The 18,647-nt window shown below is 44.4% G+C and overlaps 2 protein-coding genes across 3 annotated transcripts in view; both read right to left on the minus strand.

Annotated features, from left to right (window-relative positions):
- The window catches only part of pdlim5b (PDZ and LIM domain 5b), a 45,127-nt gene extending 41,522 nt beyond the window's left edge, over positions 1-3,605 (minus strand). For both annotated transcript variants that reach the window (XM_033990228.2, XM_055231818.1), the window contains exon 1: positions 3,538-3,605. The gene's annotated coding sequence lies outside the window, so the exon portion shown is untranslated. The remainder of the gene's footprint in view (positions 1-3,537) is intronic.
- Positions 3,606-8,003: 4,398 nt separating this feature from the next.
- opn4xa (opsin 4xa) lies at positions 8,004-15,300 on the minus strand. The gene is made up of 7 exons (XM_033989806.2): positions 15,266-15,300; positions 11,974-12,109; positions 9,428-9,561; positions 9,090-9,293; positions 8,853-9,024; positions 8,627-8,788; positions 8,004-8,115 (listed from the first exon to the last, which is right to left on the minus strand). The coding sequence occupies exons 2-7, from the start codon at positions 12,105-12,107 to the stop codon at positions 8,004-8,006; spliced, it is 918 nt and encodes a 305-aa protein (XP_033845697.1). The 5' UTR covers positions 12,108-12,109; positions 15,266-15,300.
- Positions 15,301-18,647: the final 3,347 nt, after the last annotated feature.

Here is an 18,647-nt window from a genome sequence, read left to right on the forward strand (position 1 = left end):
TCTCCCTGATGTTCTTCTCTCTCTGATGTTCTTCTCTCCCTGATGTTCTTCTCACCCTGATGTTCTTCTCTCCCTGATGTTCTTCTCACCCTGATGTTCTTCTCACCCTGATGTTCTTCTCTCCCTGATGTTCTTCTCACCCTGATGTTCTTCTCACCCTGAGGTTCTTCTCACCCTGAGGTTCTTCTCTCCCTGATGTTCTTCTCTCCCTGATGTTCTTCTCTCTCTGATGTTCTTCTCACCCTGATGTTCTTCTCTCCCTGATGTTCTTCTCACCCTGATGTTCTTCTCTCCCTGATGTTCTTCTCACCCTGAGGTTCTTCTCACCCTGAGGTTCTTCTCTCCCTGATGTTCTTCTCTCCCTGATGTTCTTCTCTCCCTGATGTTCTTCTCTCCCTGATGTTCTTCTCACCCTGATGTTCTTCTCTCCCTGATGTTCTTCTCTCCCTGATGTTCTTCTCTCCCTGATGTTCTTCTCTCTCTGATGTTCTTCTCTCCCTGATGTTCTTCTCACCCTGATGTTCTTCTCTCCCTGATGTTCTTCTCTCCCTGATGTTCTTCTCTCCCTGATGTTCTTCTCTCCCTGATGTTCTTCTCACCCTGATGTTCTTCTCACCCTGATGTTCTTCTCTCCCTGATGTTCTTCTCTCCCTGATGTTCTTCTCTCCCTGATGTTCTTCTCACCCTGATGTTCTTCTCACCCTGATGTTCTTCTCTCCCTGATGTTCTTCTCTCCCTGATGTTCTTCTCACCCTGATGTTCTTCTCACCCTGATGTTCTTCTCTCCCTGATGTTCTTCTCTCCCTGATGTTCTTCTCACCCTGATGTTCTTTAAAAGCCAAACCCTGGACGCTGCCAGGAGTAAAAATAGAGGTGTAAAGGTAAATATTGTCGTTGCTTTTCAGACAGAGGTCACAGTAACAGTCGTTATTAATAGACGAGTGAAAAAGAGAACGACACGAACCAAAGTCCATCTGAGTGAGCACCTGTGTGTGTGCGTGTGTGTGTGTGTGTGTGTGTGTGTGTGTGCATGTGTGTGTTTGGTCCATTGTTGTGGTGATGACACTGTAATAAATAGCTTAGTGTTATTGAAGTGTGTGAGTCTTTAAACGTGCTCGTGCGTTAGATAATACACACTTGTAGCTCCGGTCTTTGCACACACACTCACAAACACACACCCACACCCGCACACCCACGCACACACACACTTCTCTGTTGTGTGTGAAACTGTGTGACCTTTGCCCTGCAGCAGGAAGTCAGTCTGTTGACACTAAACACGACAGAATTAAACACCATTATGTTTAACGAACAAACTGGAAACAAGAGCAGAACGTTTCTATTGTGGAGAGTGTGTGTGTGTGTGTGTGTGGCACCGGGAGCGGCACCGGGAGCGGCACACGGTGGACAAAGCTCAGACTGACGGAATAAAAGAAAGTTTGTGTTTGTCAAATGGAAAAATAACATCTTGCCGTTGGGAAGGGCAGAGTCTGGATTCCCCATAGTCCATGTTCTGTAAAGATTATGTTTCTATTTATCTCTTTATGTTTTATACCTTTTTTTTTTTTATAAACTCTTGGCGTCCAGTGTGTGCAGCAAAGTAAGAATCTCATTGAACAGAGACGTACGTTTCTGTGCACATGACAAAGCTTTGGCTCTTTTGAATTGTGACATAACTTCACTAAAAACTACGACACTTTGAGAAAAGAGAAAAGTCAGTTTAGTTTTACTGAGGCAAAAGGAACGAGACAAACCAAAAAAAGAAACGAAGGGAAGAACCGCACAGAAATAAACTCATCTGTGAAGGTAAAGTTGTGATTTTTCCTGGGACGACACTGAAATAATAATTAAAGTTTCTGACAGTTTAAAGCGTTCTGGTTTTGACTAATTATCATTTTAATCTGATGAATAAAGAACTGTTAAAAACTGTTAAAACGACTTTGATCTCGTGGAGAATATTCTGGATGAACAGGGCCGTCAGCTGAAATGTGGGGGTCCGGGTCCTGAAGCCTCACATGGGCCCCCTCTGATACACATTAATATTAAGAGAGTCCAGTTTTGGGCCCCTAAACCCAGGACAACAGGCCCCTTTGCCCCTCTGTGGAAAACTCATTTTTCCTGCACATTCCGCTGATGTAATGGTGATTATCTTTGTCGCCGGTTACATAAAACGTCCCACAAATGATTATTACCGACCCTTTTAATCACGATAAACGATATTATTGTCGCGCGTTAAACCCCCGTCACTCACAGAACAAAAACACTTATCCACGTGTGAAGGTTACGCACGGACACGGCTATTGTTAAAAAGCAATTTGCGCTCGGAAAACACGCCCTACGGCAAAACACCGGGTTCATTTGTCTGTTCTGTTCAGCGGATTCCATCAGATTAAGTTTCATACGAATAAAGTGGGACACACACACACGCACACACACACGGACGTCACACGAACCCAAAATCAGGTCATTTTCAGATTTTTCAAACGTTAAAAGTGACACATAAACAGCAGAATCATATCATCTCCGTCTGGTTACCCTCGCTCTGATAATTCACATGTGATTTTGTGTTTTTTGTGTCGTTTAAGTCCAGATATGGCACAATAATCACATTTCTATGGAGCGTGTGTGACCCCTGACACCGGTGACCCTCCCACACTCGGCTCGTGTCCTAATATGGACAGAACAAACATCATTTCGTCATCTCGTGTCTCCACTCGCTTTTGCCGTTATGACATCAGGCGCTGACAGGAGAGACACACCTTCACCCACAGAGAGAGAGGAAAAACGTCAAACACAAAACACTAAGAAACTACAGCCGCCTCAACGTGTTTGTTCTTGTCTCGTCTTGGCTCAACGTTGGGATGTTTCAGCACATTTACACTCGTTTTATTCTCGTTTATGAAAGTCTGGACAAAACCAAACTCACTCAGACATAAAACGATACTTAAAATGACGTAAAGTAAAGTTTTTAAAGAGTTTTTCATGGACAGGTTGATGAGTCTGTGGTGGTTTTACTGTTTTATGTTGAAAAAGCTGCATCAAAATGAGTCTTTACTGTTAAAATAGAGTCTGAAATGTGAACTCAAGCTGCAGCTCAGTGAAAAAAGCTGAAAAAGTGGCAGACTTGTGTGAATCTTTGAGCAGATTCTCCTTGTGTCCAGTCACATGCTGCACTGGTCAGTCTGTGTGAGTCTTTTCTGACCAGGACAAGACTCAAGTCCGGTCACTTTTGCATTTTCCCAGTGAATCAGTGGCTCAGTCTGAGGGAGATGCGTCTTTTAAGTGTCAGTTTAACACTTCTGCAGGTCTGAGGTCTGCGCACTGACCTGTCCAGACTTTACGACACTCACTGAGGAGTAAATGACCTGATCTGAGTCTAAATGTTTCTCTCAGGCGCAGAGTCCTGACCGTTTCCTCAAAAGTCTTTGCCACTTTCCTCTCCTAAAGTAAAAAGGTAAAAGCTTCTGTTTCAGACCTGAATCCAGACCAGGTCAAATCTTTCTTTGTCTCACACTAAATAAATGTTTTCTCTTTTCTTACCTCGGGTCTGAGGCTCTGCGTAAAGGCGCGTGCGTCCTGCTCCGTCCGTGCGCTCGTCTGTCTCTGAGGGACTTTAGAGGAACATGGACTTCCGGGTCTAGGCCACGCCCCCCCAACCAGCCCCAGGCCACGCCCCCAGCCCCAAACCAGGACCATCCAGCCCCGCAGAAGGAGGAGGAGGAGGAGCAGGAAGAGGAAGAGGAGGAGGAAGAGGAGCAGGAAGAGGAGGAGGAGGAGGAAGAGGAGCAGGAGGAGGAGGAGGAGGAGGAGGAGGAGGGCTCACTGTGCAGATCCAGTCCCTCCTGGAGCAGGTCTTGTCTTGTCTCTTCAGGTGAGGTCCTGATAAAGCTCCAGTTGTGACATTTAAACTTCTAAAATCACATTTAAAGTCACATTTAGTCACATTTAGTCACATTTAAAGTCACATTTAAAGTCACATTTAGTCACATTTAGTCACATTTAAAGTCACATTTAGTCACATTTAAAGTCACATTTAGTCACATTTAAAGTCACATTTAGTCACATTTAAAGTCACATTTAGTCACATTTAAAGTCACATTTAGTCACATTTAAAGTCACATTTAGTCACATTTAAAGTCACATTTAAAGTCACATTTAAAGTCACATTTAGTCACATTTAGTCACATTTAGTCACATTTAAAGTCACATTTAAAGTCACATTTAGTCACATTTAGTCACATTTAGTCACATTTAGTCACATTTAAAGTCACATTTAAAGTCACATTTAGTCACATTTAGTCACATTTAAAGTCACATTTAGTCACATTTAGTCACATTTAGTCACATTTAGTCACATTTAAAGTCACATTTAGTCACATTTAGTCACATTTAAAGTCACATTTAAAGTCACATTTAGTCACATTTAGTCACATTTAAAGTCACATTTAAAGTCACATTTAGTCACATTTAAAGTCACATTTAGTCACATTTAGTCACATTTAAAGTCACATTTAGTCACATTTAAAGTCACATTTAGTCACATTTAAAGTCACATTTAAAGTCACATTTAAAGTCACATTTAAAGTCACATTTAAAGTCACATTTAAAGTCACATTTAGTCACATTTAGTCACATTTAGTCACATTTAGTCACATTTAAAGTCACATTTAAAGTCACATTTAGTCACATTTAGTCACATTTAGTCACATTTAAAGTCACATTTAAAGTCACATTTAGTCACATTTAAAGTCACATTTAGTCACATTTAAAGTCACATTTAGTCACATTTAAAGTCACATTTAGTCACATTTTGTCACATTTAAAGTCACATTTAAAGTCACATTTAGTCACATTTAAAGTCACATTTAAAGTCACATTTAGTCACATTTAAAGTCACATTTAAAGTCACATTTAGTCACATTTAAAGTCACATTTAAAGTCACATTTAGTCACATTTAGTCACATTTAAAGTCACATTTCTGCAGATTCAGCTCCAAACTCTGAGCCACAAACAGGTGCAATGATCAGAGCAAAGAACAAAGAAAAACACGACTTCTCTGTGTGTTTGGATCAGAAATCCAGAATATTTAATCAGAGTAAAGACAAAAACACACAAATAAAAGAGTAAAGTAAATGTAAATCACATGTTTTTGTTTGGTTTGACTGAGCAGAGACAGAAATGTGTAAAAAGCTGCTGTTTCTGCGCTTGTTTAAATGTTTTTATTTAAAGTGACACCTGCTGTTCCTGTGCAGCAGTGTGGTGTCGCCCTCTAGTGGTGGAAACATGTTTTACACGTTTAGTTCTTACATAAATTGAAGCTCTGCACCAGTTTACCCCAGAGACACAGACATGAGGGGGGTGTGGCTTTATTTTACTGATGTTTAATCAAATAAACTGTTTATTTAAAGCCCCAGCTCCTCGTCTCCAGGTTCATTTCTTTTAGTTTCCATCTGTAACTTTAGATTTTACCAGTAGATGGCGCACGTGAAACATGTTCAACTCAAACCTGCCCTTTGTCAGAGACGGGCAAACCAGGCAAAAGGGCCCCGAGCTGCAGGGGGCCCCGAGCTTTAGGGCCCCTGTGGCTCTTTCATGACCAACAGAACTGTAAAAGTCCTTCCTAAATATGAATCGTTAAAGCACAAATCAGCTTTTCTCCTTGGTCAGTGTCGTCTGAGCTCTGGTTTTTCTTCTGTCAGGTCTAAAACGGCACAGTGTGAAACAGCAGTAGCGCCTCTAGTGGTGCTATGTGAGAATACAACAGGGTCAGGCTGATTATAAACTGTAGCTCTATTAAAGTTTCTCTGGAGCCGTCGTGGTTCAATCTACAGATAAAAGAGTTTCTATAGATTAAAACATGATCAGTGACGTGTGATTAGTGAAATATATGAACATGTTACACACACACACACACACACACACACACACGGGGCGTTCCTCTCTGTTCACACTCAGATTCCACAGTGAGATAAAGCCTCGCTGCAGCAGAGTCATGTCGATATATGGAATAAAACGAGCAGCAGTAAAATCCTCTGCACGACGACTGAACCGGAGAAATGGAGCGGCTCAGACCTTCAGACTTTTACATAACTGGATCAGTGAACTGGGCCGGAAACAGGAGAAGTTCAAAGAGTCTGGAGGCGCCGAGTCGTATAAATCTATTTATTCTTCACTATAAATATAAATAATATTATATAAACATATAAACAATAGCACCAGAAGATACAGTTAAACATACGAAAAAGTGCAATGATGAAGTTACAGGGCAGCTCATGGACCTGATGGAGCTGGTTCTGGTGGTGCAGTATCTGTTGGTTCTGGTTCTGTTGGTGACGTCTCTGATGGTGAGGGTGAAATCTCAGTTTCCTCAGTTTCCTGCCTCTTTTGTGTTTTTAATTATTTATTTAAAATATTCCTGAAGTATTTGTGTGTAGTTATAATGTGATGTACTGCAGTATAAACATGATGTACTGCAGTATAAACATGATGTACTGCAGTATAAATATGTCAGTTATTATATAATAATATAACAAATATGAAACTGGACAGAGTCTCGTGTCGACAGAGTCAAAACTCATGAGTCTGCAGAGATTTTTACTCTGTAGATTTTTACTACTAAAGAATCGTTCACCTGGAGAGTCTGTCTGAGTTTGTGGCAGGGGGCGTGTCACAGTGGGCGTGTCACAGTGGGCGTGTCACCGTGGGCGTGTCACAGGGGGCGTGTCACCGTGGGCGTGTCACAGGGGGCGTGTCACCGTGGGCGTGTCACAGGGGGCGTGTCACCGTGGGCGTGTCACAGGGGGCGTGTCACAGGGGGCGTGTCACAGGGGGCGTGTCGCTGCTCAGTCTGTGGATTTCACATTTACAGAAGTAGCTCCTGAGAGTTAAACGTTTTACTCTGTGTCCCCGGCTCATGTCCGTCGTCTCTTCACCGTCATGTCTTTGCTGTTTTCTCTTCGCCGTCATGTCTTCGCCGTCGCCTCTTCACCATCGCCTCTTCACCGTCGCCTCTTCGCCGTCGTCTCTTCGCCGTCGTCTCTTCGCCGTCGTCTCTTCGCCGTCGTCTCTTCGCGTCATCTCTTCGCCGTCGTCTCTTCACCGCCATCTCTTTGCTGTTTTCTCTTCGCCGTCATCTCTTCGCCGTCGCCTCTTCACCGTCACCTCTTCGCCGTCGCCTCTTCGCCGTCGCCTCTTCGCCGTCGTCTCTTCGCCGTCGCCTCTTCGCGTCATCTCTTCGCCGTCGTCTCTTCACCGCCATCTCTTTGCTGTTTTCTCTTCGCCGTCATCTCTTCGCCGTCGCCTCTTCGCCGTCGCCTCTTCGCCGTCGCCTCTTCGCCGTCGTCTCTTCGCCGTCGCCTCTTCGGCGTCGCCTCTTTGCCGCCACCTCTTCGCCGTCGTCCCTGAGCCGTCGTCCTTTTCACAGTCTCCTGTTGTGGACATGTTTTGTGGACGTGTTTTGCTCAGAGGGCTCTCGTCGTTTCTGTCGTTAAACTGCAGATAAATCCACAGATTAATGATGGTCACACAGAGATTATAATCTGAGCTGTTCGTCTGTACCGTAACTCGTCGTGTTTACTCCCAGTTTGTTCCGTGTGTGTTGGTTTGTTGACTTTTCCTGTCAGAGAGGACAGAGAGCAGCTCAGAGGTAAACAGTGAGCCGTGTCCACAGGCTCCAGCTCCACGTCGCTCCAAACCTGCTGCACAAACCCACAGTCCACAGTGTGAAGGACAAAGTCTGTGGAAATCTGTTAGAAAATGTAAACTTACTGTGTCGGCCGTGGACAGAGATGAAACTCGCTGAAACTTGTTTTTGGAGCCTGAGGACTGTCGGCTGAGGACGGACTCTCTGAACGAGGACTCGCTCTGTGAGACCGACAGAGTCCCCCTCCTCTGGGTTTGGGACAAAAAGTGGAGACAGTGGAATTTCTCTGCTAAAGTGTCTCTGTGAAAAGAACGTACAGTAATCTAACACCAGCTTAGGTCATTTTCTCAGTGCACATGGTCCTCACCTGTATTTAGAGTGAATGATGGCGTAAATAAAAGGATTGTAAATGGCTGAGGCTTTGGCGATCACTGCAGGCACAGCTTTGGAATAAGGGTTGAGAATTCCTCCATATCTGAAAGACATTTTTAATCATCCTAGAATTAAATTTAAATACAAATAAATTCAAAACATTAGCATTTTCTTTATTATTTTCTGTATTATTTTATTAATTTATTTTCTGTATTATTATTTTTGTCTAATTATTTTTTTTCTGTACTATTTTATTTATTTATTTATTTCATTTTATGTCTTCAAAAAATGATTATGAGTCAGTTTCTCCACAGATTATAAAAGTGTTTGGTTCATGTGTGTCGTCGTGTCGTCGTCGTGTCGTCGTGTCGTCGTCGTGTCGTCGTCGTGTCGTCGTGTCGTCGTCGTGTCGTCGTCGTGTCGTCGTCGTGTCGTCGTGTCGTCGTCGTGTCGTCGTCGTGTCGTCGTCGTGTCGTCGTGTCGTCGTCGTGTCGTCGTCGTGTCGTTTTGACTCTCTGGTGTTTCAGGCCTGTAGTTTTTTCATCTCTCAAACTCTGTTCAAACTTTAATCTTCTCAGTGACTTTAAAAGCCTCCAGAAGCTGCAGATATTTACCCCGCCCAGGCGATGAGGGTCACGCAGGCGTACGGCGACCAGGACAACACGAACACGATGATGACCACAAAGGCGATCTTGGCGAGTTTCCACTCGGTCCTGATGGACTGCTGCTGGATCAGGGTGGACTTCCTGACCTGAGAGCCCAGCACCTCCACGTCTCTGTCCAAACAGTAAAACGTGTCAAATACGTCTCTGTAAACTATCGTCTCCAGGGCGGAGTTACCTGCTCGCATCACGGATCGCCAGGAACATCCACAAATAACAATAAGAAATAATTCCCAGTGGAATGAAGAACACAAAACAGCACAACATCAGAGTGTAACTCTTGTTTGCTGGAGTGGACGTCACATAGTCCCACGTGCACGAGGTCATGAGGCCTTCAGGGATGTACGAGCCTGGACAGAGCAGAGGGTCAGAGCTCAGAGCTACACCCAGGGTCAAAAGACTCAGTCAAACTTACTCCACCCTAAAAGTGGAGCCAGGCTCCAGGCGAAGGAGTAAATCCAGACGAGTGCAATGATGAAGCACGTCCTCTTCTTGGAGGACCATCGTATGGCCTGGAGAGGTTTGGTGATCACGATGTAACGGTCCACAGAGATCGCCAGAAGGTTTATCATCGATGTGATTCCAAAGAGCGCTCCGCAGAAGGCGTAGAGTTTACACCCTGCACACACACACACGCGCACACACACACACACAGACACACACACACGTCAGGAATCACCTCAGAGCACTGTGCTTGAGACAAAAGAGGTTTGTTACACATTTATCTGCAGACACAGAACAACAAGGAAATACCAGTTTCTCCAAATATCCATCCTTTGTACAAGGAGTTGATGAAGAAAATGGGCGACTGTGTGACGGCCATGAGGAAGTCACTGACCGCCAGGTTCATGATGAAGTAGTTCGGCCGAGTCCTCAGCTTCTTATTGCTGAAACACACAAGACACGAGACACCGTTTCACTGAAACACACAAGACACTTTTTATTTAGCCTCAAGTGTCACTGACACATGTCCCACTTTACATACAACATGAGACTGTGTGTGTGGAGACGAGTCTGAGACACAGAGACACAGAGACACAGAGACACAGAGACATAGAGACACATTTACATCTGTGATCGTTGGTTTATTGAGCTGAGTATTTAATATAATAATATAATATATATATAATATATAATATTTTTAACACTTCAGTCCAGTACATCACAGTCACACGAGACACGAGACGAGACACTGGAGTAAAAGGCACAGACCTGGACCAGATCTGCACTTGTTTGGACTGTGGGTAAAATGAGCAGATGAGACGGGCACATACGAGCTGCCCCAGAGTGGAGAACACCACCTGAGTACACCACCTGCATGTGTGTGTACTGCTCACAGTATACTACATATACTACATATACTACATATACTACATATACTACATATACTACACATAATACTATGGATGTGTTCATGTTTCATTCTTTTCGCCTCTTCATCCATAAAGCGCAGACCTTGGATCATTTTTGTAAATCCACAAACTGTGTATTTTTAGTGACTGGTCTGTGGAGGAGTGTGATCTGAGTGTGATCTGAGTGTGATCTGAGTGTGATCTGAGAGTGATAAGTGTGATCTGAGGGGACGGGGTGACACAGACTTTGATAAAACTGCACATGTTTGTGTCACTAGAGGCTGAGCCTTAATGCAGAAAACATGTCAGGCCCTGAACGTTCTCTTGGTTCTTCACTGTTGCTTTTCCCAAGAGGAAAAAATACAGTTTATACAGAAACACATTTTATTAAAGAACAGAGTTTGAACATTTATATGTTTATATAATCTAATGTTTATATAATCTAATGTTTATATCATTTAATCATGATCAGGGAAAATAACTATTTTTTCAAGAAGGAATAAATGAAAAAAAAAAGATAAGTTAGTGCCATAACCTTCTTGAATTCACGTATGTGCTGTAGGTGGTGCAGGTGGTGTAGGTGGTGCAGGTGGTGTAGGTGGTGCAGGTGGTGTAGCTGGTCTCACTGTGTAAAAATGAGGAGTATTGATTGTGTTGTATTGTTTGCATTGATTTATTTTAGTGCAGTTAAACGTCTGTGGCTCAGACTCTGTGTGAATCACATTTTGTTTGTTTTTATTAACATTTTGATGTTAATGTTTAATTTAATCAACATCAAATATCCCCTGAACGCTCAGGTGCCCCGTGAAGCTCTGGTCTTCACATGTTCTCTGTATGTTCTTCACATGTTCTTCACATGTAGAACAAGTAGAACAACAAGAACATTTACATGTTATTGTTGTTCTACTTGAACATGTCATTTCGATGGATCTCAGGAGTCACAGTTTTACTTCTGAACACACACCTCTGAACACACACCTCTGAACACACACCTCTGAACACACACCTCTGAACACATGTCTCTGAACTGAACACACGCCTCTGAACACACACCCCTGAACACATGGGGGTAGTTTTTTGGGGTGATCCTGCTTTGGGGTTTGTGTCATTTTATCATTTATTATTTCTGATCGTGTTTTATTTGTTTATATCAAACATCCATCCATCCATCTTCTTCCGCTTCTCCGGGGCCGGGTCAGGGGCAGCAGTCTAAGCAGGGACTCCCAGACTTCCCTCACCCCGGACACGTCCTCCAGCTCCTCCGGTGGGACCCCAAGGCGTTCCCAGGCCAGAGAGACATAGTCCCTCCAGCGTGTCCTGGGTCTTCCCCGGGGCCTCCTCCCGGTGGGACATGCCCAGAACACCTCCCTAGGGAGGCGTCCAGGAGGCATCCTGAGCAGATGCCCGAGCCACCTCAGCTGGTTCCTCTCAACGTGTAGGAGCAGCGGCTCTACTCCGAGCTCCTCCCGTGTGACCGAGCTCCTCACCCTATCCCTAAGGGTGCGCCCGGCCACTCTGCGGAGGAAGCCCATTTCAGTCGTTTGTATCCGCGATCTTGTCCTTTCGGTCATTACCCAGAGCTCATGACCATAGGTGAGGGCAGAACGTAGATTGACCGGTAAATGTTGTCCTGATGCTTCTTCGAGCCAGGACCTGCAGCACTGGGGCGGTTTGCAGCCGAGTGTGAAGTGTCTGGATGAGAATCAGCTCCTCCAAATCCGAGGCCATGGTTCTCGACCGGAAAAAGGTGGTTTGCTCTCTCCGGGTGGAGAGTCTCTGCCCCAAGTGGAGGAGTTCAAGTATCTCGGGGTCTTGTTCACGAGTGAAGTATATCAAACATTTGTTCTGTAAATGTGACTTTATAAAACATCAGGGTTTATTCTGTGTTTATTGTGGTGCAGAGGAGGACTCTTCTGTGTTTATTGTGGTGCAGAGGAGGACTCTCACCTGTAGAAGGCGTACATGACCAGGGCGTTCCCTGTGACGCCGACCGCTCCAATCAGCAGGACACAGGCCGCCACGATGTAATGGGCGTGGTCTTCAACGTCCACCTGACGATAGAACCCACGATCCTTATCCATATCTGCACAAAGTACACACAACACACACAGCACACACAAGACACACACAAGAGGCACACAACACACACAAGACACACACAAGACACACAAGAGGCACACAAGACACACAAGACACACAACACACACAAGACACACACAGCACACACAAGAGGCACACAACACACACAAGACACACAACACACACAAGACACACAACACACACAGATAAGACATACATAACATATACACAACACACACACAAGACAGAAGATACACACACAAGACACACACAAGTGTTAGTTGTGTTGTTGTTGTGTTGTTGTGTCCCTGACCCACTGACCCAGAGCCTTATATAACTGCACACGTACAGTTTGTTGTGTTGCTGTTGTGTTGTTGTTGTGTCTCTCTCTTATATAACGGCTCTTCTCGTGTCACTTTGAGCCTCAGATGTTGTTGTGTTGTTGTTGTTGTGATGTTGTTGTTGTGCTGTTGTGTTGCTGTTGTGTTGTTGTGCTGTTGTGTCGTGTTGTTGTTGTGTTGTTGTGTCGTGTTGTTGTTGTGTTGTTGTGTGTTGTGTCTCTCTCTTATATAACGGCTCTTCTCGTGTCACTTTGAGCCTCAGATGTTGTTGTTGTGATGTTGTTGTGCTGTTGTGTTGTTGTGCTGTTGTGTTGTTGTTGTGCTGTTGTGTTGTTGTTGTTGTTGTGTTGTTGTTGTGCTGTTGTGTTGTTGTTGTTGTTGTGTTGTTGTTGTTGTGTTGTTGTTGTGCTGTTGTGTTGTTGTTGTTGTGTTGTTGTGCTGTTGTGTTGTTGTTGTGCTGTTGTGTTGTTGTGTTGTTGTGTTGTTGTTGTTGTGTGTTGTGTCTCTCATATAACGGCTCTTCTCGTGTCACTTTGAGCCTCAGATGTTGTTGTGTTGTTGTTGTGTTGTTGTTGTGTTGTTGTTGTGTTGTTGTTGTGCTGTTGTGTTGTTGTTGTGTTGTTGTTGTGTTGTTGTTGTTGTGCTGTTGTGTTGTTGTGTTGTTGTTGTGTTGTTGTTGTTGTGTTGTTGTTGTTGTTGTGTTGTTGTTGTGCTGTTGTGTTGTTGTGTTGTTGTTGTGTTGTTGTTGTTGTGCTGTTGTGTTGTTGTGTTGTTGTTGTGTTGTTGTTGTTGTGTTGTTGTTGTGCTGTTGTGTTGTTGTTGTTGTGTTGTGCTTTTCACAGCTTCAGTGACTCTTGACATTTTATTTATTTATTTATTTTTTTCTGAGATGGATTTGAAGATTCAGTCGTGTTTAATATTTATAATTTAAACAAAACTCTGCTTCAAATGTTCAGGATCATTTCTAAAAAAAGACACAAAGAAAAAACTAATAAAGTGTGACCTTTGTGAATCTATTTGACCCTTTCCCACCTGAGGTCAGAGGTCAGAGGTCATCGGGGCTCTGTTCTCCGCTCCTTGTGCCCCTTGTGGCGGTGTCTGTGCATTAGACAGAGTCACATGAGGAGCACGTTTTACTTTAAAAAACCCGAGTAAATCCAGACTTTTCCGTCCTGTTCATCGTTGATGTTTCCAGATTCGACTCTGGACGTGTTGGTGATGCTAACGTTAGCTTAGCCTGTTAGCTTAGCCTGTTAGCTTAGCCTGTTAGCTGTGACGTCATTTAACGGTTTGTATTTTACATTTTAATACATTTTATGAATCGTGTTTGTCGCTTTAGGTGTCAGTTCTTTTGTTGATCGATACATTTTCATCAGACTTTGCAGATTACAGTTGAAGTGTTTTTAATCATGAAAATGGGTTTTTTTCTGCTGATCTGGAGTAAGAGGATTTCTGTTCTGATAAAGTGATGAAATTAAGAGTTTGTTCAGTGACAGATTCACACCCGAGCGTCTCTGTCTCTGTCTCTGTCTCTGTCTCTGTCCAAATAATGTGACTTTATGCATTTTAAAATATTTATTAAGAAAAAAACAAGAAAACTCTGAAACGACCAACGATCACAGAGTTTAGAGCTGCTCAGGTAAAAATATTTAAAGAGAGAGAGAGAGAATTATTCTGTCTCCACCTCAGAGACTCAGACTCAGACTCAGAGACTCAGAGATGTCATCAGCTTCAGACTTCAGACTAAACCCTGACTCCGCCTCCTCACACTTATATAAAATAATTCTATAAAATAAAGATGTAAGTGTTGGTGCTGCGGGGCATCTGGGTCAAAAGCTTCAGTGTTACATTAAATCCTGTTTCTTCTAAAGACTGGAGGATGTTTCAGTGAAGCTGATCTCACAGTAAATACAGAGATTCATAGAGTTTACCTCTGCGTCAGGCCCTCCTCTTCCTCTCCTCTTCCTCCCTCTCTCCTCTTCCTCCCTCTCTCCTCTTCCTCTCCTCTTCCTCCCTCTCTCCTCTTCCTCTTCCTCTCATATCTCTGTTTCCATGTCCACCTGTCTCATGCATCTTTTCTTCTCTCTCCTCTTCCTCTCCTCTTCCTCCCTCTCTCCTCTTCCTCTCCTCTTCCTCTCCTCTTCCTCCCTCTCTCCTCTTCCTCTCCTCTTCCTCCCTCTCTCCTCTTCCTCTCCTCTTCCTCTCCTCTTCCTCTTCCTCGTCTCGTGTGTCTTTTATCACAGAGACTTTAAATGAACCAAGTGAAAATGAATCAAGTGTCGAGCTCAAGACCAGAAGTGTCAAATATTTAATAATGATAATAATAATAATATTAATAACAATAATAATAATATGAATAATAATAATAATAATGATAATAATAACAATAACAATAATAATATTATTATTAATATTATTATTATTATTAATAATAATAATAATATTAATAGTATTAATAATAATAATAATAATTCAGTTCTCATGTACATACAGAGTATTATTCATGTCCATTTGCAGAAATATGTTGTTTCCATGAACAGAACTTTTGAGCTTTACATTTTAAGCGTCTGTGAAATCCTCATGTTTAAAGTGTTAAAGTGTCTGCTGTTGTGTTAAAGTGTTAAAGTGTTAAAGTGTTAAAGTGTCTCCTTTTGGCTCGTGCTGTTTTCCACAAAACATTTAAAATCTTAGTATTTGTGTGTTTTTAACTCTAGTGTGACTCTATAAAAGTATTTTTATGCCCACATTATTTTATTTATTTATCATCATAACACTTTGTATTCACAGGCTGAAGACACGTGACGATTCAAACCACTTACTTTATTTTGCCTGAAGAACAGTCCACCCTCTTCTCAACTTTTGTGATCAAAGCCCAGAATGAAAAACACCGTGAGTCGATCCACAAAGATGAAGCTGGAAATGGATGAAATGTTCCTCCTGTTAAGCCCAGAGACGATGATCCTGTGTCTGTCAGAGCAGAGTGAGCTGCAGCCAGAGGAAAGAAGAGGCACTGACCCACCCCCCTGCTGACCGCCCATCACTCTGCTGACCGCCCATCACTCTGCTGACCGCCCATCACACGCCGCGCTCGTGTATCAGTGAGTATCGATCAGCTGTGTGTCCTCTGCACATGGAGGACGCACATGTGTGAGTCTAACCGCGTTTATGTTCCTGACCACAGCTCACGGGGTCACAGAGACGGACCGGGGTTCGCTGCCGTCGACTCCGGTTAAAAAAAGACGGAGCAGAGCGTCAGACGTGAAGAGCCGCCGCGTGAAGGTCACAACTGTAGAGACGAGGAGCAGAGACTGAAGCCATGATGAAAAAGTGAATCTGATGAAAGGTTTGGCTCCACAGACTGTTTAAAGAAGAACATGTTTATGGCTGAGGTTGCTATGGAAACCTTAATGCCACTGTAATGTTCAGTAGTTCACATTTTATTGTCAAAATGAAATCAATCCTAAAAACATCTGACCTGCTGATGGACTTAGGGTTCGTGTTTTTCCTGCTTCTCGTTGCCTCTTTCTAAACGTCTCTGAGACATCTCCTTGTCCTCGCATCAGTTTTCGTGTTTATTCTTTCATTTCTTTCTCATGTCTGACAGCTGCGCACACGTGACTGCTCTCTGGTGGACAGTGTGTGTATTACAGGGAGAGCAGAGTGTTGCGTTCGAAGGCGCAGAAGCTTTTACATATGAGACATGTCCTGCTCACTGTGGTGTAAACGGCTCCGGAGAGGCTCACTCAGATAAAAGCTTCTCAATGTTCAGCTTCTCATGCACAATTGAGCAAGAAGCCGTGTTCTCGCCTCCCGTCTGCGCACTCTGCTCTGTATGTCGGCTGTTTGTTGAACCACAGATTAAGTATCGTGTACGGTGGAAGTTTTTAAAGTCTGTGGAGCAGCTCGGTGTCTCGGTTGCGTCTCCCGCGTTTCCACGGGGCGTCTGTTGTTTGTGTGTTTTCACATTATCTGCTCTTTTAGTGGTGCAAAGAGCAGATAATGTGAGGACCAGCTGATTCCCTCGAGGCCCTTTGCATCATGGGTACAGGCCGTGTGTGTGTGGAGCTGTGGAACAATGTGAGCTTTGAGCATCCACCAGGTTCTCAGAGAATTCAGTGTTTTTCACTCAACACCAGAGACGTAAATATAAAGTCATTTATACATTTGTACAGTCTGCACCTGTGCACAAAGAAAAACATTTAAAATAACTTTTATTATTACAAAAGGATTCTGAGAAACACACGAGTACACAGAGTAACACATGAGTACACAGAGTAACACACGAGTACACAGAGTAACACACGAGTACACAGAGTAACACACGAGTACACAGAGTAACACATGAGTACACAGAGTAACACACGAGTACACAGAGTAACACACAAGTACACAGAGTAACACACGAGTACACAGAGAGTAACACACGAGTACACAGAGAGTAACACATGAGTACACAGAGTAACGCACGAGTACACAGAGTAACACACAAGTACACAGAGTAACACACAAGTACACAGAGTAACACACAAGTACACAGAGTAACACACAAGTACACAGAGTAACACACGAGTACACAGAGTAACACACAAGTACACAGAGTAACACACGAGTACACAGAGAGTAACACATGAGTACACACAGAGTAACACGTGAGTACACACAGAGTAACACATGAGTACACACAGAGTGGCACATGTCACTGTCACATTAACACAACAGAAATGAATTTTTTTTAAAGAGTGCTCCAGATGAAGTCAGCGCTCTCCACAACAACAACACACCAATCACTGTCACTACGTCTGTCACCTCTGTCACCTCCGTCATCCTCAGCTCCGTCACCTTTTCAAGTGTGAAAAGAACAAAAGCACAATACAGGAAAGGACTGTGGAAAAACAATAGTACATGAGACATGTTTGGGCTGTGGGTCTGGACAAGTAAAGATCTCTTCATGTCATAGGACTTTTTTAATATATACAAGTCTGTTCAAGGCACGCGGTCGGAGGTCACATGACTCGACACCATCAACCTCTGACCTGTGTCCTGGTGCCACGTGCACTGATGGACCTTGTGCTTGAACATGGTGTTTGTTATGGACAAACTGTGACTCACACAGAAGAACAATAACAGAACAACACTCGGGTTCAGATCAGGGAGGATGTTCTTCCCGATCACGCCCCTCCAGGTGTCACTGTCGTTACCCACATGGACACTGAAGTCCCCCAGGAGAACAACAGAGTCCCCGGTTGGTGCACTGTCTAGTACCCCTCCCAGGGACTCCAAGAAGGCCGGGTACTCTGCACTGCTGTTTGGCCCGTAGGCCGACACAACAGTGAGAGACCTGTCCCCGACCCGAAGGCGCAGGGAGGTAACCCTCTCGTTCACCGGGGTGAACTCCAACACGTGGCGGCTGAGCTGTGGGGCAATAAGCCCACACCAGCTCGCCGCCCGTGGACAACGCCAGAGAAATGGAGAGTCCAGCCCCTCTCGAGGAGTTGGGTTCCAGAGCTCAAGCTGTGTGTGGAGGTGAGGACGACTATATCGAGTCTGTAACGCTCAGCCTCCCGCACAAGCTCAGGCTCCTCCCCCTCAGCGAGGTAACACTCCATGTCCCCAGAGCCAGTCTCCATGTCCAGAGATCCGGTCACCGAGGCCCCGCCTTCGACTCCCACCCAGATCTCTCTGCCCCGCCCCTCATAGATCCTTCTGCAGGTGGTGGGTCCACGAGAGGACGGCCCCATGATGCTCCTTTGGGCTGAGCCCGACCGGGCCCCGCGGGAAAGACCCGGCCACAATCACCGACCCCAGGCCTGGCTCCAGGGCGGGGCCCTGGTAACACCTGTCCGGGCGACACATCTGACATTATTATAATTGTTATTATTATTATTCAGGTGAAGAGAGGGGTGGAGCTGTCCACTGATCGCCACCTGGTGGTGAGTTGGATCCGCTGGCAGAGGAGGAAGCCGGTCTGGCTGATCCAAGCGTCGTGAGGGTCTGTTGGGAACGTCTGGTGGAGCCCTCTGTCATGCGGCCGTCAGGCTGAAGAAGGAGTCAATCAAGGAAGGAGTCAATCAAACAAGGCTCGAGCTTTGTTTGATTGTGAGAGTCCTGAGGCAGCCGACAAGTACCAGAGGACCATGAGTGCTGCTCGGTTTTGGGAGGAGTACGGCTAAGGGACTGTAGACCATTGTGTCGTGCGTCCTG

Source organism: Periophthalmus magnuspinnatus, chromosome 23, assembly GCF_009829125.3.
Source record: "Periophthalmus magnuspinnatus isolate fPerMag1 chromosome 23, fPerMag1.2.pri, whole genome shotgun sequence".
NCBI classification, from domain to species: Eukaryota; Metazoa; Chordata; class Actinopteri; order Gobiiformes; family Gobiidae; genus Periophthalmus; species Periophthalmus magnuspinnatus.